This window comes from Salmo trutta, chromosome 25, assembly GCF_901001165.1.
Source record: "Salmo trutta chromosome 25, fSalTru1.1, whole genome shotgun sequence".
Lineage (NCBI taxonomy): Eukaryota > Metazoa > Chordata > Actinopteri > Salmoniformes > Salmonidae > Salmo > Salmo trutta.
The window spans coordinates 25,106,957-25,131,963 of NC_042981.1; the positions used below are offsets into that span (position 1 = coordinate 25,106,957).

Consider the following 25,007-nt stretch of genomic DNA (forward strand, 5'->3'; position numbering starts at 1 on the left):
AAAATTGCTTCCTCGCCACGTTTTCCGGCGGCCCTGGCTGTGCTGTCCTCTACCTGTGCTGTTGGTAGCTGTGTTATTCACTTTGACCCTGATTAACGTGCTGATGGCCTGTTTGTCCCAGCCTAATAATACAGTATTTTACCTATAGTACATGTAAAAACTGAATACCTGCATAAAAACTCCTTATGTTGCACCTAGTTATATTATTTATATATGAGTATTGAACATGTTCTATTATTAAATATAAGTAGGCCTATAGACTTTGTGCAAACTCGGATTCATGCAACATGGACATTTTGCGTGCTTCTCATCCATGTGACCCAGTGTTTTACCCCACATGCATAAAGTTAGGGCCATAACCTGCGTCCAGTAAGTAAAGGCACCAGCCAACCGCCTGTATGTGTTTATGATTCTTTACGATTTTGCATGTCACTCATCAGAGGCAGAAAGGAACGGCAAGCAAATGTATTGTGCATAATTTCCAGGAGGCGTCGGTGCAATGATGCTTTATCTTCCATACACTAGGCATGAATTCCATCTGGCTCTGATCTATCTTAGCTGTGCTATACTCCAGGGGATAGAAAGGGGCAGACTCTAGCCAGCTAGCTAGCTAGCTATCAAAAATGTGTTAGCTACCTATCATAGCCTGGCTTTTAGTATCCAGCTGAACATATTGAACAGAGCAAAAATCTATTAAGCTAGCACAGCTGAGTCAGTCACACACACACACACACACACACACACACACACACACACACACACAATACACACACATACACACAGCATGTTTCTTGGGAAGGCCTTCTGGGTGCAGAGGGAGATGGAACGTATGGACAATCTCGCTGATTCCAAGGATTATAACATTTAGGGGACAAATTAATAAAGTGAGGGAATTAATTAATATGTTTAGGGAAATAAATATTCAGGGTATTAATAAAAACAAAAAACAGAGGGAACAAATAAAAAAAACAGAGGGAACTCTTTTGCCTGGCTGGTTTTTTTTTCTTCGTCACCATGACTCCTAAGGGACTCCTTAAATTAATTCAAATAATGATCAAATAGTTTTTGTTGAGGAGGATGAGTGAAGATCACATTATCATTGAGTGACTTGGTGTGCACTTGAGAATATCTATGTGGTATTTGAGTGTGACTCCATATCCATTTTCTCTATCCCGCTCTCTATCCCACTCTCCACCCCTCCCTCCATACTGCAGATGGACTTCTCTCTGACTGGGTCCAGTGAGCTATGCAATAGACATCAGCAGCAGCAGCCACAACTTCAGCCCAACGTTAGCCCCAGCATGGCCTGTTTCCCTGGGAGTGGGACTGACACTTCTCCCCTGCTCCAGGTCCAGAAGGTGGGCTCCATCAAGGCCCCTGGACTCCTGCCCACCATTTACAGCCCCCTCAGTGGCATGGAGAGCTCCAGCCACTGCATCCCCTCTTCCCACACAGGCAGCAGCCATGATTACAGCTCTCTAGCCTTCTACAACCACTCTACGCTGGGCTACAGCAGACCAACCATCTCCGACAGCCCCTCTCCATGTCCCCCACTCAGTCTCCCTCTCTTCTGTCCCCCCCATGACCATGGCCAGCACAACATGCCCTCGCTGATCCAGCACTGTCCCCAACCCTTGGTGTACAGCAATCCCAACCACCACGCCCCCTTTGTAGAGCCTAAACCCCACAACCTCAACCTCACCCCCAGCAGGTAGCTACTGTCTTCCAGCATCTGACACTGACACACCCGTTTGTATCTTTCAATCTTTACACCTGTCTTATTTGACCTTTGCTTGTCTCCTGTAACATCTCAGATGGGTAAACAAAAGGAGACAGCCTCTTAGCAAAACATAGGCTCCTATTTTGGAGTTTGTGTGTTAAACAGTGTGATTGATGTTCCTTCTCATAGCCCTCTCCTCCACCCTACCAAGCTTCCGGGGAAGAAACTCTGTGCCATATGTAATGACCATGCTTCGGGCTACCATTACAGCGTGTGTTCTTGTGAGGGCTGCAAGGCCTTCTTCAAGAGGAGCATCCGAGGTAGGACCAACAGGGGAGCTGTGTGGTGTCATTACAGTGTCTCTGCCCTGGGGACTGGGGTCATGGTGTCCACTGCAGAGTCTAATCACTGTGTTCTCTGCTGAGACCTCATTATATCCTCTTTTTACCTACTGTACTATAGGTCTCCAAGGATTATCTGCAGTCTATTATGTAGTAATACGGTTCATTGTAGGTCGATCAGATGTGATGTATACAATTCATGTAATATCTCCCAATGTCAAGCTCTATCTTTTCTAGGGCACAATGACTACATTTGTCCAAGGACTAACCAGTGCACTATCGACAAGAACCTCCGTAAAAGATGCAAGTCCTGCCGCCTACGCAAGTGTTATGAAGTGGGCATGAAGAAGTGTGGTAGGCAGCCATCGTCCTTATCTACTCTCACTAGCTGGGTTGTGAAACCCAACCGTATGTAGTCAAACGTGTGAGCTGTGAGCCTGTGAGCTTGTAGAAGTATCTGTAGGAGTGAAATCCATCAGTTGTTTGTCTGTGCTGTTGTTCAGGTATGAGGCCAAAGCGCTACAGTTACAGGGGGGCGAGGCACAGGCGTGTACCTCATGGGCAGGCATCACCAGGCGGGCTGGTGGGGGTCGGTGCCAGGGCCCAGAGGAATCTGGAGGGGGGCTCCCTCCCCCGGCTGGAGTTGCACCACTCATCCCTGACCCCTGAACAGCTGATATCCTGCATCATGAATGTGGAGCCGCCAGAGATCTACCTGATGGAGGACGTAAAGAGGCCCTTCACTGATTCCAGCATGATGATGTCACTCACCAAACTGGCCAACAAGGAGCTGTTCCTCATGAACAGCTGGGCCAAAAAGATCCCTGGTGAGACACCTTTGTGTGTGTGTGTGTGTGTGTGTTTGTGTGTGTGTTTGTGTGTGTGTTTGTGTGTGTGTGTCAGCTTGCGTGCAGAACATGTTCAAGGTTTGGTTGATGCCCCAGGTTTATATGTGAGATGCAGTAGGTATGTCTCAAGAAAGAAAGACTACCTGGCTGGCTGTATACCCTTCACACCCTACTTCTATATCTACTAACTGTGATCAGTTCTGTAGTAGTTGGCCCTTAGCCTTCTCATTACCCCACGTACTGCAGCCAGCCACACAGCTGTGTAGTCCCGAGGGACAGGAAATCATACAGGCTATGAAGGGGTTACTCATCCTCTCCACTCTACCCTGCTACAGAGCATATTTCTCCCCTCACTCATGGTTGTAGAAATGAGCCCAGCAGGTGTCCTCTCAGGGGAGATGGGTCTGAGTTCACACACTCTTTTGTCTGAAATGGGGCTTTGGGGGTTTGGTGAAATAAGGAGATGTGAAAATGAGCTTGTATTGTCAGTTATAAAGAAGAACGAAAACTCTATAGACTAGCTGTGTATTGTGGATTTGCTCCAGTGAGCACCGCAGTTTAATTAATGCAAGGTTCTTCAGCATTTGGCTTTGTTCCAATATCCATCCTTCAGTACTTGTCCAGCTAAGACTGTTGTGCGCTTTATGGTGTTCCTAGTCTGTCAGGGCTTTACTATGCATTTCATCTGTCCTTTATTAGTCCCTTTAAATGCAGGGGCCCTTAGGGAGTGAACGTTGTTTATAATAAGGGTTACATGGATAAAATTGGAACTCTCTAAAATGAAAATGGATGGCCCTCCCTTCAGCAAAATATATTTTACCTAAACCCTCCCTGAACACTTGAAAAAACAAACAAGTGACCCTCCCATATACCCAAAATAATTTTTAAAACAAAGTGGATAGCAGAGAACATGTCTATCGTTTACCCTCACTTCTTGGACAGACCAGAGCCTTTGTCCTGTAAGCATTACATGGCAACGCAGGATAGCACACAGTGCTGCGTGCCAGAAGGTTGTGGGTTCGCAGACCACTATGGACAAGAGTAGGGGTGTAAAGATCTCCTTCATAGTTAAAGCATTGCATGATTCAATCATCATATTTGCAGGTCCAAGTAAAAATGGCCTTTTATTAAAATTAGATGTAATTCTATGTCATTTTAGATATTAGTTGAATCAATTTTTAATACCACACAAATTACCGAAATTACAGGCTAAGAACGGACAGAGAGATTGGCCTATGTGTTCATTTTATCATATTTCTCCAATGCCAAATGAGTGTGTCTTGTTTGCAACAAAACTGTCCCTGTTAAAATATTGTAATATTAAAAATCAAATATAATTCTAAATGACCAACTGGCTTAATTTACAAATTAGTAACAATGTCTTACCCCATGTTCAAGAATGGCCTTTTTCTCTATAATTTTACGTTATTTAAAAACAAAATCATCTCCAAAATACTGTTATTTTTAAAACAAAGCGATTATTATTCATTTAGAATGATAAAAAAGTCCCTTGGATATTCTCACAGATATATTACTAACCCTGTTATTTGCAGGACAATACACCACCGTTCAAAAGTTTGAGGTCACTTAGAAATGTTCTTGTTTTTGAAAGAAAAGGCAATTTTTTGTCCATTAAAATAACATCAAATTGATCAGAAATACAGTGTAGACATTGTTAATGTTGTAAATGACTATTGTAGGTGGAGTCTCAACGTCAACAGTGAAGAGATGACTCCGGGATGCTGGCCTTCTAGGCAGAGTTGCAAAGAAAAAGCCCTATCTCAGACTGGCCAATAAAAAGAAAAAATTAACCAGGGCAAAAGAACACAGACACTGGACAGAGGAACTTACTAACATTATCAAATGGCTTGGCGATAATAAGCTACACTAAATGACCAAAAATATGTGGACACCTGCTTGTCGAACAGCTCATTTCAAGATCATGGGCGTTTAATATGGAGTTGGTCCCCCCTTTGCTGCTATAACAGCCTCCTATTTTCTGGGAAGTCTTTCCACTAGATGTTGGAACATTGCTGCGGGGACTTGCCTCCCCATCAGTGCCCGACCTCACAAACATTAGTGAGGGCACTGATGTTGGGCGATTAGGCCTGGCTCGCAGTCGGCGTTCCAATTCATCCCAAGGTGTTTGATGGGGTTGAGGTCAGGGCTCTGTGCAGGCCAGTCAAGTTCTTCCACACCAATTTCGACAAACCATTTCTGTATGGACTTTGCTTTTTACATGTGGGTATTGTCATGCTGAAACAGGAAAGGGCCTCCCTCAAACTGTTGCCATGCTGTGGCGTTAAGATTTCCCTTCGCTGGAACTAAGGGGCCTAGCCCGAACCATGAAAAACAGCCCAAGACCATTATTCCTCTCCCACCGAACTTTACAGTTGGCACTATGCATTCGTGCAGGAAGCGTTCTCCTGTCATCTGCCAACACCAGATTCGACTGTTGGACTGCCAGATGGTGAAGCTGCTCCAGAGTCCAATGGTGGCGAGCTTTACATCACTCCAGCTGATGCTTGGCATTGTGCATGGTGATCTTAGGCATGTGCGACTGCTCGGCCATGGAAGCTCCCAACGAACAGTTCTTGTGCTGACGTTGCTTCCAGAGGCAGTTTGGAACTCAGTAGTAAGTGTTGCAACTGAGGACAGAATTTTTTTAACGCGCTACACACTTTAGCACTCTGCGGACCCGTTCTGTGAGCTTGTGTGGTCTACCACTCTTGCGGCTCCTAGAAGTTTCCGCTTCACAATAACAGCACTTACAGCTGACCGGGGCAGTTCTAGCAGGGCAGAAATTTGATGGACTGACTTGCTGGAAAAGTGGAATCCTATGACAGTGGCATGTTGAAAATCACTGAGTTCTTCAGTAAGGCCATTCTACTGCCAGTGTTTGTCTATGGAGACTGCATGGCTGTGTGCTCGATTTTATACACCTGTCAGCAACGGGTGTGGCTGAAATAGCCGAATCCACCAATTTGAAGGGAGGTCCACATACTTTGTGTATATATAGTGCATCTCTGCACTTTGGTAAAACTGAGGCAATTATTTTTAGGTCCAGACCTAAATTGTGTAGGTCCTCTGAAATCAGAGTGGAGTTAGGGGGTGAGGTGCTGACTACTAAAACCTCTGTTAGCTAGCTGGGATGCATCCTTGATGGAAGCTTGATAGGTGTGAGCATGGCCACTAAAGTGCTAGGGAAGGATAATGCCAAGACTATGTTTTTGGCTAGAAAGTCCAAGCTGCTTGATAAGGATTCCATGACAGTGCTAGCCACTGCTCTCATTCAATGCCATTTTGACTACACTAGTACTTCCTGGTTAGGGGTCTTATATGTTTCTGAAGGGGAAACTCAAGATATTACAGAATAAGCTAATTTGGATAGAAAACCCTCTGAAGTTTCTAAAACTGTTTGAATGGTGTCTGTGAGTATAACAGAACTCATATGGCAGGCAAAAACCTGACAAAAATCCAAGCAGGAAGTGAAAAGTCTGAGAATTGTAGTTCTTCTTTTGATTCTCTATCAAAGCTACAGTGTCTGTGGGGTGACGTTGCACTTCCTAAGGTTTCCATTGGCTGTCTAAAGCCTTCAGAAAGTGGTTTGAGCCATCTCCTGTCACTGGGCAGAGTATAGGAGCTCAGTTACTGAGTGGTCTGCCTGGCAACAAAGGTATTGTATATGCGCGGTCACGCGAGCATGCCGTTCCTTCTTTTTCTTCTTGAATGAATATGCTATTGTCCGGTTGGAATATTATCGCAATTTTACGTAAAAAATACCATAAAGATTGATTTTAAACAGCGTTTGACATGCTTCTAAGTACGGTAATGGAACATTTTGACTTTTCGTCTCTCATTCCGCGCTCGTGCGTTATGCCTTTGGATAAGTGATCTGTACGCACGAACAAAACGGAGGTATTTGTACATAAATATGGATTATTTGGAACAAAAACAACATTTCTTGTGGAAGTAGCAGTCCTGGGAGTGCATTCTGACGAAGATCAGCAAAGGTAAGAGAATATTTATAATACTAATTCTGAGTTTAGGTGACCCCGAACTTGGCGGGTGTCTGAATAGCTCACCGTGATGGCTGAGCTATGTACTCAGAATACTGAAAAATGTGCTTTCTCCGTAAAGCTATTTTAAAATCTGACACAGCGGTTGCATCCAGGGGTAGTCTATCTATAATTCTTTAAATAATTGTTATATATTTTGTCAACGTTTATGATGAGTATTTTTGTAAATTGATGTGCACATTCACTGGACGTTTTGGTGGGAATACATTTTCTGAACATCACGCGCCAATGTAAAATGCTGTTTTTGGATATAAATATGAACTTTATCGAACAAAACATACATGTATTGTGTAACATAATGTCCTAGGAGTGTCATCTGATTAAGATCGTCAAAGGTTAGTGCTTCATTTAGCTGTGTTTTGGGTTTTATTGACACATGTCCTTGCTTGGAAAATAGCTGTGTGATTATTTTCATCTATGTACTCTCCTAACATAATCTAATGTTTTGCTTTCGCTGTAAAGCCTTTTTGAAATCGGACAATGTGGTTAGATTAACGAGAAGTTTATCTTTAAAATGGTGTAAAATAGTTGTATGTTTGAGAAAGTTTAATTTTGACATTTTGTTGTTTTTGAATTTGCCGCCCTGATATTTCACTGGCTGTGTCACGGAAGGTGGGACACTAGCGTCCCACCTAGCCTATAGAAGTTAACCAGCATGGCTACCACTGCATTCTGCAGCGTTGCGCCATCCCATCTGGTTTGCGCTTAGTGGGACTGTAATTTCTTTTTCAGCAGGACGATGACCCAAAACACACATCCACGCTGTGTAAGGGCTATTTGAGCAAGAAGGAGAGTAATGGAGTGTTGCATCAGATGACCTGGCCTCCACAATCACCTGACCTCAACCCAATTGAGATGGTTTGGGTTGAGTTGGACTGCAGAGTGAAGGAAAAGCAGGCAACAAGTGCTCAGCATATATGGGAACTCCTTCAAGACTGTTGGTGAAGCTGGTTGAGAGAATGCCAAGAGTGTGCAAAGCTGTCATCAAGGCAAAGGGTGGCTACTTTGAAGAATTTCAAATATAAAATATATTTTTTATTTGTTTAACACTTTGTTGGTTACTACATTATTCCACATGTGTTATTTCATAGTTTTGATGTCTTCACTATTATTCTACACTGTAGAAAAATAGTAAAAATAAAGACAAATCCTTGACTGAGTAGGTGTGTCCAAACTTTTGACTGGTACTTTAAATATATATCATAATAAGCAACTAATTCTAAAATACTGAGAAATATTGAAATTTAATCAATTACAGATTACATGACCCTCCCCTAGACTAGGTTTAAAAATACTAAACCCTCCCCTTGACTGAAATTGATAAAGCATGACCCTCCCCCATTTTTCTCCCTTCAGAATACAATGAGCACTAACTTCCTCCACTTTCTTTTCATCTGTATGTGTGTGCTACAGGCTTTGTAGAGCTGAGTCTGACTGACCAGGTGCACCTGTTGGAGAGTTGCTGGCTGGAGGTGCTGATGCTTGGTCTGATGTGGAGGTCTGTCGACCATCCTGGGAAACTCATCTTCTCAGCAGACCTAAAGCTCAACAGGTACAACTGCCTGAATTTCACAACTAAGCTCCAGTAAGAATAAGATAAGAATGATGTTGGTTATAGTGTGTTCGCTCTATAAATTGCTGAGAGGTTGACGTCCCATAAATCTATGAGCTATCTGAAAATATAATAATACCGATATCAATGTTTGCTTCAAAAATACAGTCCTTGTATTTTTACATTCCTACTGATTTTTTTTTTTTAGGTTCTTGGATTTTGTTTGACTTTGAGTTTTGGCCATATCAAACTCTGACTGCTGACAAAGCACCTTTTGAATTGTCAGTGAACAAAGGTTTATGTATCTAAATCACACACATCCCACTTTGTTTGTCAGAATTATATATTTGTGTTGTAGCCCAAAAAACTTTAACATTGGGGTTTGTTAAGCATTGAACGTTGGTTATTTAGCTGTAGTTCTGGTGTTGGGTGAATCTGATCAATCCGGAAGGTAAGAGGATTTATTGGCCTTGAGGAGAATGATCTCATCCCTGAGACTATGTAATGGATGTGGGAGTGTGCGTATTTGATCCAGGCTGTATCACAACCGGCCATGATTGGGAGTCCCATAAGGTGGCACACAATTGGCCCAGCGTCGTCCGGGTTTGGCCAGTGTAGGCCGTCATTGTAAATAAGAATTTGTTCTTAACTGACTTGCCTGTTAAATAAATGTTAAATAAAATGTTTACAAAAAAATTATGCATACTCCATAATCCATTACACTGCATCTTAGTCTCAGTGATGAGAACATTCTCCTCAAGGCCAACAAATTCTCTTACCTTTCGTACCACTTGTCTATATGTGAGTGTGCGTACTATTGGTCTATATGGGAGTTTGTGTACTACTTGTCTATATGTGAGTGTGTGTGTACCGCTTGTCTATATGGGAGTGTGCGTACTACTGGTCTATATGGGAGTGTATGTGTACTACTTGTCTAGAGAGGTGGGGGGGTTTATGACACCTCACGGCCATTGTAAATCTAGGATCGGACCCTTTTTTCCCCAATTTTGCTTAAAATGACATACCCAAATCTAACTGCCTGTAGCTCAGGACCTGAAGCAAGAATATGCATATTCTTGGTACCATTTGAAAGGAAACACTTTGAAGTTTGTGGAAATGTGAAAGGAATGTAGGAGAATATAACACACTAGATCTGGTAAAAGATAATACAAAGAAATAACCAACCGTTTTTTGTATTTGTTTGTACCATCATCTTTGAAATGCAAGAGAAAGGCCATCATGTATTATTCCAGCCCAGGCACTATTTAGATTTTGCCCACTAGATGGCAGCAGTGTATGTACAACGTTTTAGACTGATCCAATTGCATTTCATTTCTGTTCAACATTTTGTATCAAGACTGCCCAAATGTGCCTCATTGGTTTATTAATAACTTTTCAAGTTCAAAGCTGTGCACTCTCCTCAAACAATAGCATGGTATTATCTCACTGTAATAGCTACTGTAAATTGGACAGTGCAGTTAAATTCTTGTTAATCTAATCTTTCTGCCAATATCAGATATGTCTATGTCTTGGGAAATGTTCTTGTTACTTACGACCTCATGCTAATCGCATTAGCCTTTGTTAGCTCAACTGTCCCACATGGGACCCACCGATCCTGATTAAGGCAGCAGACAAAATCCTTTGTCTTCTCAGTGTCGAGGATTGTAATATGTGAGTGGGCCCTATGGAGAATCTAACTCAGAACGGTAACATGCAATAAATGGACTTTGGGACAATATATTCCATCAGCCAAAATGGTGGTAATAACGATAGATGGAATATGAAAATGAATGTGAATGAATGTTTTTGTTATGTTATTAAAAGTTAAATGACGACGTTATAACAAAAAATTTTAACTTGAAGAGTTTCCAGAATATGCACATGATGTTTACATATTGCACATTGTGTGGAAAATGTCCAGCTCAAAGACAATGTTTTTGTAAAAGTGAACTGTGAAATGAGTTGTTTAAACTTGATCAGAGTACAATCTTGACGCCTTGCCTCGTAACTACATACGCCCAGAGAACTTTCCATGAAGGCGGAAACACCCATTTCTACCCTGGGGTATAAAACATGTGAGTTAAGAATTAACATATCAGACTAGGTGACCACGCACTGCAGCCAAGGTCCGAGTAGTCGCAACCCCAAAACCCAACACGAGGTTGAAGAAGACAAAGGAACCTCTTAACAATCTATGCTATGGATAAGTAGCTGTGTCTAAGAGGGCAAATTCAAACAGGACCACCCGGTTATTCTCTCCAACGAATCCTGTGTCTATACTGCTTTCATTCCCACAGTGGAACCATCTATACATCGCTCATTAGCCTCCCTGAGAAGACCCCTTTTCAGAATGAGGGTGAGGAAACAGACCACTAAGAGAAAGGACACTGACATTGTGTGGACAATCAGACTTACACCCGGTAACAAAAGAGGTGCCACCATCGGAGAAGAAGAGACACCCTATCGGAGACCTTCGACAAGTAATTACACCATTATATTCTGACCCATAAGAGCGGCAGTTCGGGGCAAGGTGTTAGGGCTAAACTAAGCATAATTTACAAATATATCCAAGTGTACTTTTTTCACGTGCACTCCCTTTTTCTCTCTCTTTATAAATCCACATTTTGTGTAACAGGTGTCATATTGTGTTGGCCCGCTAGGGACCTGTTTCATTGTACTAGTTCTAATCAATAGCCTAGACTATGTGTTTGTGAATATGTATCTTATATTATCATTTAGCTTGTTAGTAAATAAATAACTCAATTGGTGTGGTACGGAATGATTTAGTGAGACTTGGGTTTGCGCAGATTGACGAATTATGCAACATTCAGGATGAGACTGTGGAGGAAATTAATTAATTAGCGACTGCTTGTAAAATTGATATTCTGATATTTTTGAGTTAATTTGGGAAACGGAAACTCATTAAAAACAAACTTTTCTCATGGTGCCACAAGTTACTGAGTTAATGATTACCTGATTCGTTAAATCACGTAATTATAACATAGTTAATCATTCGATGAACAGCAGTCGTCACATTAATCAAAACAACGTTACGACACCGATTTAAAATCAATCATGTAACAATGATTTACATTTACATTTTTGTCATTTAGCAGACGCTCTTATCCAGAGCGACTTACGGTAGTGAATGCATACATTTCATTTTATACATTTAAAAAAAAAAAAAAAAACTCTCTGTACTGGCCCCCCGTGGGAATCCAACCCGCAACCCTGGCGTTGAAAACACCATGTGTTGCAAACACCATGCTCTACCAACTGAGCCACAGGGAAGGATGGGGCACCACGAGAGCAGTTGTTTAAAGAGTTACGATCTCCCGAATGAAACTTTAGAGGTCTTTACCTATCACATCAATAAAACAGTCAACGTATTAATCATAACCTCGTATCATATCATCATTCTGATCAGTCATAACCTCCTGCATCTGCAAAAACCCCAGCTTTACTTATGATTCTGTCACACCCTGATCTGTTTCACCTGTCTTTGTGCTTGTCTTCACTCCCCCTCCATGTGTCGCCTATCTTCCCCATTATCCCCAGTGTATTTATACCTGTGTTCTCTGCTTGTTTGTTGCCTGTTCATCTTCTCTTGTCAAGCCTACCAGCGTGTTTTTCCGTGGCCCTGTTTTTCCTATTCTCTGTTTTCTAGCCCTCCAGGTTCCGACCTGTTCTGCCTGCGCCCACCTGCCTGACCATTCAGCCTGCCCTGACCTCAAGCTTACCTGCCCCCCTGTACCTTTCAGACTCTGACCTGGTTAATGAACCTCTGCCTGTCCTCGACCTGCCTATTGATATTTATTAGAATACAAGGGGCAGGCAGAGACTCAAACCATCTGCCTCCTGTGTCTGCATCTGGGTCTCGCCCAGTATCGTTATAGTACGAACTGGCCATGACTGACCCAGCAGACTCGGACCGGCTCTGTAACGCTGTCCCCATACAGGGAGCCACCATTGGAAAAACATGAGGAGCTACTTCAGAGCCTTATGGAAGGTCTCCATACGCTGTCGGGACGCCATGACCAGGGTTTGAAGACAGTCCACTGAATTTCTCTAGTAGTATCTATCAGGCAGCATGCCACAACGGAGACCTCCCGGACGCTCAGTAATTCCCTGCCAGTGATGATTTTGTACAGCCTGCCCCGGCTTCCCGAGAAACCTGCTTACCTCCTCCTGAGTGCTATGTTGGGGACCCTTGAACATGCCGGGCGTTTCTTTCCCAGTGCTCCTTTATCTTTGAGCTGCAGCCCTCTTCGTTCCCTTCGGAGGGGAGGAAGGTATTCGATTTTCTAGTGTCCGGGAGAGATGCGGCCTGAAAGCTACTTTGATTACATCGAGAACCCCGTAGTGTGGCAGACTACGCAGTCGACTTTCGCACGTTGGCTGCTGAGAGTGCCTAGAACCTGGAGTCTCTGTTCGATACCTTTCTTCATGGACTATCCGAGGAGATTAAAGATGAGCTTGCAGCTCGGGGAGTTACTCCTGGACGTTGACTCCCACATAGCCTTAACAATAAGGATCGATGGACGTCTATGGGAGTGCAGGAGGGAGAGGTCTGTTTTCGGCCCTACTCGTTCATCCACGGCTACTTGCTCGCCCCCGAAGAACCCCGGAACCCCAGAGGCTTAACTCCAACAGTTGACAGACTCATCGTCTAGGTAAGAGTACTATGGTGGGCCATACTGGGAGTTTTCTAACTCCCATTACTCGTACTCTCTTCCATGTTATCCTGCTGTGGGGTGACCCATCTAAATCTGTCTGAGTGCTCATTGACTCTGGAGCTGATGAGAGTTTTATGGACGCTACTCTGGTATCAGAGCTGGGTATCTCCACACAACTCCTCTCTGTTCCCATGGACGCCAGAGCAATGCACGGACGCACCATAGGCAGGGTCACTCATAGTATGGTCCCCATTAACCTGCACGTGTCGGAAATCAAAGTGAGTCCATACAGCTTCTTCTTATTGAATCTCCCCATGTTCATGTTGTTTTGTTATTCTCATGGCTGCAGAGGTACAACCCCATTATTGACTGGAACACTGGTTCTATCCTGGGTTGGAGCCCGTTCTGCCACTCACATTGCCTTAAGGTGGCGCAGCCTGCCCCGGAACATCCTCCTGCGAGCTCTGGTAAAGCCTCGGATATCGCCGCCGTTCCCGCGGAATACCAGGACCTCCTGGAGGTGTTCAGCAAGGCTTGCGCTCCTCCCTCCGCATCGTCCCTACGATTGCGCTATTGATCTCCTCCCGGGCACAACACTGCCTTGTGGGTGGCTATATTCCCTGTCTGGCTCTGAGACCAAGGCCATGGAGGAGTACATTGAGGACTCTCTGGCTGCTGGGAGTGTTCATACTTTTGCTTCCCCTGCCGGTGCAGGGTTCTTCTTTGTGGGAAAAGAGGACAAGACCCTGCGTCCATGTATCGACTACCGGGGCCTCAATGACATCACGGTGAAGAATCGCTACCCTCTACCACTCCTCTCCTCTCGAACCTCTCCATGGGGCAACCATCTTTTCCAAGTTGGACCTTCAGAATGCCTACCACCTAGTTCGGATACGCAAAGGAGAAGAGTGGAAGATGGCCTTCAACACAGCTAGTGGACATATTTACATTTACATTTTTGTCATTTAGCAGACGCTTTTATCCAGAGCGACTTACAGTAGTGAATGCATACATTTCATAAATTTTTGTTAATTTTTGTAATTTTAATTTGTCTTTGTACTGGCCCCCCGTGGGAATCGAACCCACAACCCTGGCATTGCACACACCATGCTCTACCAACAGAGCCATAGGGAAGACAGGGACACTATGAGCACCTGGTCATGCCGTTTGGACTCACCAATGCTCCCGCAGTGTTCCAGGCCCTGGTCAACGATGTGCTCCGTGACATGATGAATGGATCCTCTGTTTGTCTATCTCAACGACATCCTTTTTTTCTCCCGTTCTGCTCAAGAATACGTCCTCCATGTCCGACAAGTCCTTCAGAGCCTCCTAGAGAACCAGTTGTTTGTGAATGCTGAGAAGTGCGAATTCCACCACTCCACTATCTCCTTTCTGGGATACGTCATCGCTGAAGGGAGTGTTCAGATGGTTCCTGAAAAGGTGAGAGTGGTGGTGGATTGGCCCCAAACCACATCCAGAGTGCAGCTGCAGCATTTCCTGGGAATTGGTCATTTCTACCGCCGCTTCATTTGGGCTACAGCACCCTGGCGGCTCCCCTCTCTGCACTCACTTCTCCCAAGGTGCCGTTCACATGGTCTCCAGCTTTTGACAGGCCCTTTTGGACCTCAAGCGTCGGTTTACCACAGCCCCTATCCTCATCCATCCGTATCCATCTCGTCAGTTCGTGGTCGAGGTCAACGCTTCTGACGTTGGAGTGGGGGCCGTCCTGTCCCAGCGGTCTGCCCAGGACCAAAAGCTGCATCCCTGTGCCTTATTGTCCCATCGTCTCAACCCTCCTGAGAGAAATTACGATGTAGGAAATCGGGAACTTCTGGCGGTAAAGATTGCGTTGGAGTGGAGGCACTGGCTGGAAGGGGCGGAACATGCATTTTTGGTGTGGACCAATCATAATAATTTAGAATATCTCCGCACTGCCAAGCGCCTTAAATTCTAGACAGGCCCTTTGGCCTATCTATATGTGAGTGTGTGTGTGTCTATATGTGAGTGTCTGTAATACTTGTCTAAGGAGGTGCATGGCTTTTGAGTATAGTAGGTCTGAACTGTTACACAAGTGTACATGTCTGTGAGTGTGTGTTATCCAATATGTATAATGTATAATATGTCTCTTTCACGCTGTGTGTGACTGTGTGCTTGTAGGGAAGAGGGGAACTGTGTGGAGGGCATCATGATTATATTTGACATGCTACTGGCAGCCACCACTAGGTTTCGAGAGCTGAACCTCCAGAAAGAGGAGTATGTCTGTCTGAAAGCCATGATCCTCCTCAACTCCAGTAAGTCAAATAATCAGTACTTCTGTACAGTGATCTGTGGTGAGATCAGAGGCTGGGTAGGCTATTATCAAAACCAGATTTACTCACAAATAAACCTTGATGAACACCAAATTCACCATACAACAGATAGCTCCAACATCCGGTGGCATAGGCTGTTAACCAAAATTGACAAACAATTTTCACTAAATGTAAATACAGTACCACTGTAGCCAAGATACACAAGCAATAGCCTCCAATGGTGGCATATTTCATATCATTAGACAAAAGTTATAACCAATAGGTGGCACTAAAATACCAATATAAGCACACATTTCATCCGAGTAGTTTGCAATGCAAATTCCTTAGCCTTTCAGAATGGATTTACAATTCTTCCAATGAACTGCATGCATCATGCACATACACACAATAATAATAATAATATTATGTGAAATATTATTACACACACATACATAGATAAAGTTTTAATGAAAGGTCCATATCAACAATCGAAGTGACTGAAAAATGCAGTTCAAAAGGTTGTGTCTCATCAAAACAAAATTCTAGCTTGATAAATCAAATGCATCAAAGGGATGTTGTCTATTTTCATGTTTCATGTTCATTCAACAGTAGCCTAACCCGCAAAGTATTTAGGCTTACCTTTACTTGTAAATGAAGTCCATTTAGCTGTCCTTCAGGGTGAACCTCTGTGACAGCGTTGCAGGGCCAAGGATGACAAAATGATCAAACCTTGCTTTCATTTGAAAGCTGCTATTGTCCAAAATGTTTTAAAACAGTCCTCATCTCTGATCGGCTGTCTGCTCCAGGTTGCTGTTTCTGTTAGGCCGAGTGTGGTGCATTCGATCAGATGATTTTCTGTCCATTCCTCTGATGAAGGTCAGGAAGCAGAGGTATTGGTCTCCCTCTTTGAATTATACCAAGATTTCCTGAGAAATTCTACTTAGAAAATTGTTTGAGGTGCAGTATACTAACCATTTGTGAGGTTGTTTTTGCTAGCTAGCTAGCGTTGTTCAGTTCAAAGGATGTGAGTGCCTAATTATGTACAGTGCATTCGAAAAGCTTTCAGACCCCTTGACTTTTTCCACATTTTGATACATTACAGCCTTACTCTAAAATTGATTACGGGAAATAAACAATTTAATCGATCTACTCAAAATACCCCGTAATGACAAAGCAAAAAGAGGATTTAAAAAATGTTTGCAAATGTATTAAAAAGGAAAAACATATTACATTTACATCTCAGTACTTTCTTGAAGCACTTTTGGCAGCGACTACAGCCTCGATTCTTCTTGGGTATGGCGATAGAAGCTTGGCACACTTGTATTTGGGTTTCATTCTTCTCTGCAGAACCTCTCAAGCTCTGTCGGGTTAGATGGGGAGCGTCGCTGCACAGCTATTTTCATGTCTCCAGAGATATTTGATTGGGCTCTGGCTGGGCCACTCAAGGGCATTCAAAGACTTCTCCCGAAGCCACTCCTGCATTGTCTTGGCTGTGTGCTTAGGGTTGTCCTGTTAGACTGGGGCAAAGGTTCACCTTCCGAGGTCCTGAGCGCCCTTGAGCAGGTTGTCATCAATGGTCTTTCTGTACTTTGCTCCATTCATCTTTCCCTTGATCCTGACTTGTCTCCCAGTCCATGTCCCTGAAAAACATCCCCACAGCATAATAATGCAACCACCATAGGGATGGTGCCAGGTCCTCCAGACGTGATGCTTGGCATTCACGCAAAATAGTTCAATTTTGGATCATCAGACTAGAGAATCTTGTTTCTGATGGTCTGATTCCTTTAGGTGCGTTTTGGCAAACTCCAGGAGGGCTGTCATATGCCTTTTTAATGAGGAGTGGCTTCTGTCTGGCAACTCTACCATAAAGGCCTAATTGGTGGAGTGCTGCAGAAATGGTTGTCCTTCTGGAAGGGTCTCCCATCTCCACAGAGGAACTCTAGAGCTCTGTTAGAGTGACCATCGGGTTTTTGGTCACCTCCCTGACCAAGGCCCTTCTCCCCTGATTGCTCAGTTTGGCCGGGCGGCCAGATCTAGGAAGAGTCTTGGTGGTTCCAAACTTCTTCCATTTAAAAAGGATGGAGGCCACTGTGTTCTTGGGGACCTTCAATGCTGCAGAAATGTTTTGGTACCCTTCCCCAGACCTGCGCCTAGACCCAATCTTACTTCGGAGCGCTACGGACAATTAATTTGACCTCATTGCTTGGTTTTTGCTCTGACATGCACTGTGTCGTGACGTTGTATTAGTTAATGTGACGACTGTTGCTCATCGAATGATTAACGGTTTATAATCGCGTAATTAAATGAATTAAGCAATGAATCAAGCAATTATTAACTCATTAACCTGGGGCACCATGGGAACATTATTTTGATTGAGTTTCTATTTCCCAAATTAACTCAAAGGATATCAGAATATCGATTTTACAACAGTCGCTAAATTAATCAATTTCCTCTACAGTCTCATTCTGAACGTCGCATAATCCAGGAATCTGCACGGACCCGGGCTTCACCAATGAGTTTACCACACCAATCTTAGTTGATTATTTATTTACTAGCAAGCTAAAATGATGATAAAAATACACATACACAAAACACAGTCTAGTTATTGATTAGGACTTAGTATTACGGGCCAACACACTATGGCGCGTGTTACCCAAAATGGGGATTTAAAAGAGAGAGAAACAAAGGAAGTACACGAGAGAAATATACATTTGGGTTCATTTGTCAGCTATGCTTATTTAAACCTAGCCTTGCCCCGAACTGCCGCTCTTATGGGTCAGAATATAATGATGTAATTACGTGCTGTAGGTCTCAGGTGGGAAGCTCCACGTGGGTCGTTTAGGCTTCTCAATGACGCACTTCTCCGGCGCAACTCTCTGGTTGTCCTCACGATGTCAGTGTCCTTCTTGGCTAAGTGGTCTGATCCCTCACCCTTGATCTGAAAGGGGTCTTCTGAGGACAGACAGCTCTGTAGCTCAGAGCTCACAGCTTCGGACTCGAACGGTGTCGATACCACGATTTAATGGGGAGTGGAGGCTGGGTGGTTCGGCTTGAATTCACCCGCTTAGACACAGCTACTCGTCCGTAGCTCGTGTAGAAAAGATTTATTTGTCTTCAACCTTGTGTTTCGTTTTGGGGTTCGTTGACTTTGTTAGACCTTCGCTGCAGCTTGGGGTCAATTAGTCTGATATGTTAATTCTTCACTCTCCTGTCTTATACCCTCGGGTCAGAAGTGGGTGTAACCGCCTTTAGGGCAATTCTCTGGGCGGACCAAGTAAAGGGGCAAGGCCTAGATTTGACTAAAATCCAATTTTAGACACTAACTTCACATTTCATCTTCACTAAAACATTCTGTTTGATTTGGATATTTTCCACACAACGTACAATGTATAAACATCAGGCATATACTGGGAAAACTCTTAAAGGTACAATGTTTTCATAATAACGTAATCTCTTAACCTTTAAAAACAATACAAAAGTTACATACATTTTAATATTCCACCTCTCGTCATGACCACCATTGTGGCTGACGGAAACCATTGTTCCAAAGTCCCTTTATTGCATGTTTAATGTTCTGAGGCCAGTTCTCCATTGTTAGGACAAAGGAATTTCTCTGTGGCCTAAGGTTTATTATGGGCGTGAGATGTCATAAAACCCCCACATCTTCAGAGCCCTAGATCTCTCCTCCTCTGTTGGGGGTTTGGGAGATAATCTGTAGGGTGGTGGTCTCCTGTACCCTGACCTGATCAGGACAGTCATGACAACTGTCAACTTTGGGACCTTATATAGACCGTTGTGTCACTTTCCAAATCATGTCCAATCAATTGAATTTACCACAGGTGGACTCCAATCAAGTTGTTGAAACAACTCAAGTGCTTTGAATGGCTGGTCATGGCTCACATCAACACCATTATCCCAGAAACCTTAGACCCACTCCAATTTCCATACCGCCCCAACAGATCCACAGATGATGGAATCTCTATTGCACTCCACACTGCCCTTTCCCACCTGGACAAAAGGAACACCTATGTGAGAATGCTATTCATTGACTACAGCTCAGCATTCAACACCATACTGCCCACAAAGCTTATCAATAAGCTAAGAACCCTGGGACTAAACACCTCCCTCTTCAACTGTTTGAGAAAGACGCCTCCTAAGCCCTCAACTGGCAGCTTCATTAAATAGTACCCCGCGAAAAACCAGTCTCAATGTCAACATTGAAGAGGCGACTCCAGGATGCTGGCCTTCTAGGCAGAGTTGCAAAGAAAAAGCCATATCTCAGACTGGCCAATAAAAAGCAAAGATTAAGATGGGCAAAAGAACACAGACACTGGACAAAGGAACTCTGCTTAGAAGGCCAGCATCCCGGAGTCGCCTCTTCACTGTTGATGTTGAGACTGGTGTTTTGCGTGTACTATTTAATGAAGCTGGCTGCCAGTTGAGGACTTGTGAGGCAACTGTTTCTCAAACTAGACACTCTAATGTACTTGTCCTCTTGCACAGTTGTGCACCGGGGCCTCCCACTCCTCCTTCTATTCTGGTTAGAGACAGTTTGCTCTGTTCTGTGAAGGGAGTAGTACACAGCGTTGGATGAGATCTTCAGTTTCTTGGTATTTTCTCGCATGGAATAGCCTTCATTTCTCTGAACAAGAATAGACTGACGAGTTTCAGAAGAAAGGTCTTTCTTTCTGGCCATTTTGAGTCTGTAATCGAACCCACAAATGCTGATGCCCCAGATACTCAACTAGTCTAAAGAAGGCCAGTTTTATTGCTTCTTTAATTAGGATAACATTTTATCTGTGCTAACATAATTGCAAAAGGGTTTTCTAATGATCAATTAGCCTTTTTAAAATGATCAACTTTGATTAGCTAACACAACGTGTCACTGGAACACAGGTTGCTGATAATGGGCCTCAGTACGCCTACGTAGATATTACATTAAAAATCAGCCGTTTCCAGTTACAATAGTCATTTACAACATTAACAATGTCTACACTGTATTTCGGATCAATTTGATGTTATTTTAATGGACAACAATGTTGCTTTTCTTTGGAAGAAGTGTTGATCATCATTATTTGGCCCATATCGATTAATTAACTAGATCTGTTTTTGGTCCAATAGCATATTTAAAATAATCCATTTTCCTTGAGGAACTGTTTGCACAATCGGATCAACATTGCTATTAATTAGTATAATACCCCTTTTGAGTTTCTTTGCCCATGACAAAAATATATTTCTCCCTCCCAACCTCATCTATATTTGTAGAGTCAATCAATAAATCAAATGTATTTATAAATCCCTTCTTACATCAGCTGATATCACAAAGTGCTGTAAAGAAAACCAGCCTAAAATCCCAAACAGCAAGCAATGCAGGTGTAGAAGCACGGTGGCTAGGAAAAACTCGCTAGAAATGCCGGAACCTAGGAAGAAACCTAGAGAGGATCCAGGCACCTCAGGAGTAAATGTCAGTTGGCTTTTCATAGCCGATCATTCAGAGTATCTCTACTGCTCTTGCTGTCTCTAGAGAGTTGAAAACAGCAGGTCTGGGACAAGGTAGCACGTCCGGTGAACAGGTCAGGGTTCCATAGCCGCAGGCAGAACAGTTGAAACTAGAGCAGCCGCACGGCCAGGTGGACTGGGGACAGCAAGGAGTCATCATGCCAGGTAGTCCTGAGGCATGGTCCTAGGGCTCAGGTGCTCTGAGAGAAAGATAGAATTAGAGAGCATACTTAAATTCACACAGGACAAGACAGGAGAAATACTCCAGATATAACAGACTGACCCTAGCCCCCCGACACAAACTGTTGCAGCATAAATACTAGTGAGTTTCCTGTAAAGCAGCATAAATAATAGAGTGGGTTTCCTGTAAACAAAATATATTATATCATTTCTCTTTTAGCCAGGTAAAAAATGTATTACTATTGTAACTGCCTATACTTATTTCACCAAGACCTGTTCTTTATGTCCATTACATACAAGACATATTTCATGTAGTCCTCATTATATCCTGTTTTATTCCGACAAAAAAGGATGAAGGAAAAAGAAACCGATTCTAACGGCTGCTAATGACTGCCAGTAAAAGTGAGTTTTAGGCATCACACTACCCATAAAGGAATACCTAAGTTTAACTTACAATCGACCCTGACACAGCCATGGCACGATAGCCAAGAATACATGCAGTACTGACAATCCAGAGTGACCCACACACTTTTTGTTTTTATTCCAGGGTCGTTGCTCTATCACCTCTGCTGTTTTACACCTAGGCCTATATCATTAGGATCAAGAATATAAAAGGTAGTGTAAATAGCTTATATAGAATTATAAACTGGTTGGCTCGAGCCCTGAACGCTGACGGTCGAGAGGCGTGGTACATCAGACTGTAAACCACAGGTACGACAAAGCACCAATATTTACTGCTCTAATTACGCCGACAACCATCCTCAATAGCAATAAGGCACCTCAGGGGTCAGCCCTCAGATGCGGCATATTGGCCATTGTTTGTAGGACATTGTTTTTGCACCAGCAACGGTCACATTTCTTACCAAGGAGCTGCCCAAAATCATAGCTGGCAAGAAGGATGAGGAAATCCGCCCACTCCCACGCTTCACAGAATTCGGAGAACCCTTTTGGGAGGGGCGAAAGGTGCTTGGTGCAGGCCTTCGACAGATGGAGAAGCCCGGCTCGATCCAGACCAGGGATGGAAGGTTGCCGACATCGACTTCAAAATCGTAGTATTAGGCACTGCGGCCGCAGATGCCCCCAGCGACGAAGGTGCAGGAAGATCAGGCTCCAGGACGGCTGTTAATGACAAACGACAAGGCGGAGATGCATCCCACAAGCGCGAATGCCGTCCAGCCACTGGCATAGAAAATGTAAACATTCCACTCTGCGTTTTCCCCAGTTTCTTACGTAGGCTGGAGACCTGCGTGATCAAGGAAGCCACCTTAAGCCTATAATGCTCGGCTAGTAGACCATTTCCACGTTGGAACTCCGAGTGATCCGGTTTGTCCCGAAACAAAGCGTAGTAGATACAGTGCTGGAACTGTTCATTTATTTCTCCAGACAAAGAGGGTTCCATTGCAAAATTTTGTTAGCTTGATGGCTAGCAGCTTAACATCCCTGTCAAGCAGGCTTCAACCTGTCTGTTAAGTGAGATTCTGGGACAAGAAATAGCGGTTCTAGCTGTTAAAATCTAACCGCATCGCGGAATCCACACAAAAACAATTTCGATATGCGTATTTAATGAATAGAGGTTTAAGCCACGACTCGGTGAAACATAAGATATTACAGTTTTTAATGTCCTGTTGGTAGGATGGTCTTGACCGTAGATCATAGTTTGTTTATCCAGTGATTACACGTTAGCCAATAGAACTGATGGTAGCCTCCAAATCTTCACAAGCCACCCCGACCTTCTCCCTCTGTATCCGCCTTTTCTTCGAGATGACTAATCACTGTTTTGAAGTCCAGAAGCTATTTTCGGACATAAGAGATGGTAGCAGCTACTTTAAATTACTGCACAACTTGTACTATGTTAGCCTAATATGATCCACTATTGCTAGCAATCCTCAGGAACAACCACACGAACGTGACAGGAAAGGAAGGTAAACTAACGATGTAATGGAATGGTGCAAAATGTAAGGAAACAAACACTAAAATCTGTGACAGTTATAAATATACTTTATGTGAGTATATGTGACCAACCGGCTCAAATCAGTCTTATGTAGCAACATTTGAAATTGTTTTTTACATTGGATAAAAGTAGAGACTCAGAGCTGTAAAATTGTATATCATACACCACAGTTGAGGAACAATAGGAAAGTAATTCTTATTTGAAAGTTGATAAACTTGTAAAAACTCACTTTTGAGAAAACAGCCTTTGAATGTTTTGGTATACCTATTGGAGAGCTCTTATTTGTCTACACCCATTCAGCATCGTTCACACCATCATAAGCTTTAGCCCCACCCATCTCTTTAAGGGTTGATCCGAGCGTTCTTGAAATGAAAACGACTTTGTCAGATATTACACGTTTCTAATATTGGCAATGTAGCTAGCTAGCCTCTTACATCTAGATGTTCCGCTAGCGGAACGCCTCACCAATATCCAATGGTAGAGCGTGGCGTGAATTACAAATACCTAAAAAATCCCAAAACTTCAATTTTTCAAACATATGACTAATTTACACCATTTAAAGACAAGACTCTCCTTTATCTAACCACATTGTCCGATTTCAAAAAGGCTTTACAGCGAAAGCAAAACATTAGATTATGTCAGGAGAGTACCCAGCCAGAAATAATCACACACCCATTTTTCAAGCTAGCATATAATGTCACAAAAACCAAAACCACAGCTAAATGCAGCACTAACCTTTGATGATTTTCATCAGATGACACTCCTAGGACATTATGTTATACAATACATGCATGTTTTGTTCAATCAAGTTCATATTTATATCAAAAAACAGCTTTTTACATTAGCATATTTTGTTCAGAACTAGCATACCCACCGCAAACTTCCGGTGAATTTACTAAATTACTCACGATAAACGTTCACAAAAAACAGAACAATTATTTTAAGAATTATAGATACAGAACTCCTTTATGCAATCGCGGTGTCCGATTTTAAAATAGCTTTTCGGTGAAAGCACATTTTGCAATATTCTGAGTAGCTATTTTGACACCCACCAATTTTGGCACTCACCAAGGATTACCTTTGCTGTTCTTCCTCAGAATGCACTCCTAGGACTTCTACTTCAACACCCAATGTTGTTTTGGTTCCAAATGATCCATAGTTAAATCCAAATAGCTGCGTTTTGTTCTTGCGTTCAAGACACTATCCGAAGGGTGACGCGCCGGCGCATATCGTGACAAAAAAATTCAAAATATTCCATTACCGTACTTCGAAGCATGTCAAACGCTGTTTAAAATCAATTTTTATGCGATTTTTCTCGTAAAATAGCGATAATTTTCCAACCGGGAGACGTTGTATCCGTTCAAACACTGAAAGAAGTCAAATGGAGTCGTCACATGCATGTGCGCGCCAGTGTCATTGCTCTCAGAACGACCACTTTCCAAAACCCCTACTGTTTTTCGCCCAGGGACTGCAGAGTTATCATTCCACGTTCTGCCGCCTTCTGAGAGCCTATGGGAGCCTTAGAAAATGTCACGTTACAGCAGAGATCCTGTATTTTCGATAAAGAGACTATAGAAGGACAAGAAATGGTCAGACAGGGCACTTCCCATATAGAATCTTCTCAGGTTTTGGCCTGCCATATGAGTTCTGTTATACTCACAGACACCATTCAAACAGTTTTAGAAACTTTACGGTGTTTTCTATCCAAATCAAGTAATTATATGCATATTCTCGTTTTTGGGCAGGAGTAATAACCAGATTAAATCAGGTACGTTTTTTATCCGGCCGTGAAAATACTGCCCCCTATCCTAAACAGGCTAGACTATCTTCCCATATACATCATGATTGGATGCTTCTCCCTGTCACGGATGCC

At 43.2% G+C, this 25,007-nt stretch overlaps 1 protein-coding gene across 1 annotated transcript in view; it reads left to right on the plus strand.

Annotated features, from left to right (window-relative positions):
• The first annotated feature begins 1,168 nt into the window (after nt 1-1,168).
• Nucleotides 1,169-25,007, plus strand: part of LOC115161802 (estrogen receptor beta-like) — a 30,368-nt gene continuing 6,529 nt past the window's right edge. The window contains exons 1-6 of the mRNA XM_029712577.1: nt 1,169-1,711; nt 1,910-2,040; nt 2,299-2,415; nt 2,565-2,888; nt 8,402-8,540; nt 15,374-15,507. Coding sequence (XP_029568437.1) covers nt 1,215-1,711; nt 1,910-2,040; nt 2,299-2,415; nt 2,565-2,888; nt 8,402-8,540; nt 15,374-15,507 — 1,342 coding nt within the window. The 5' untranslated portion in view covers nt 1,169-1,214. The remainder of the gene's footprint in view (nt 1,712-1,909; nt 2,041-2,298; nt 2,416-2,564; nt 2,889-8,401; nt 8,541-15,373; nt 15,508-25,007) is intronic.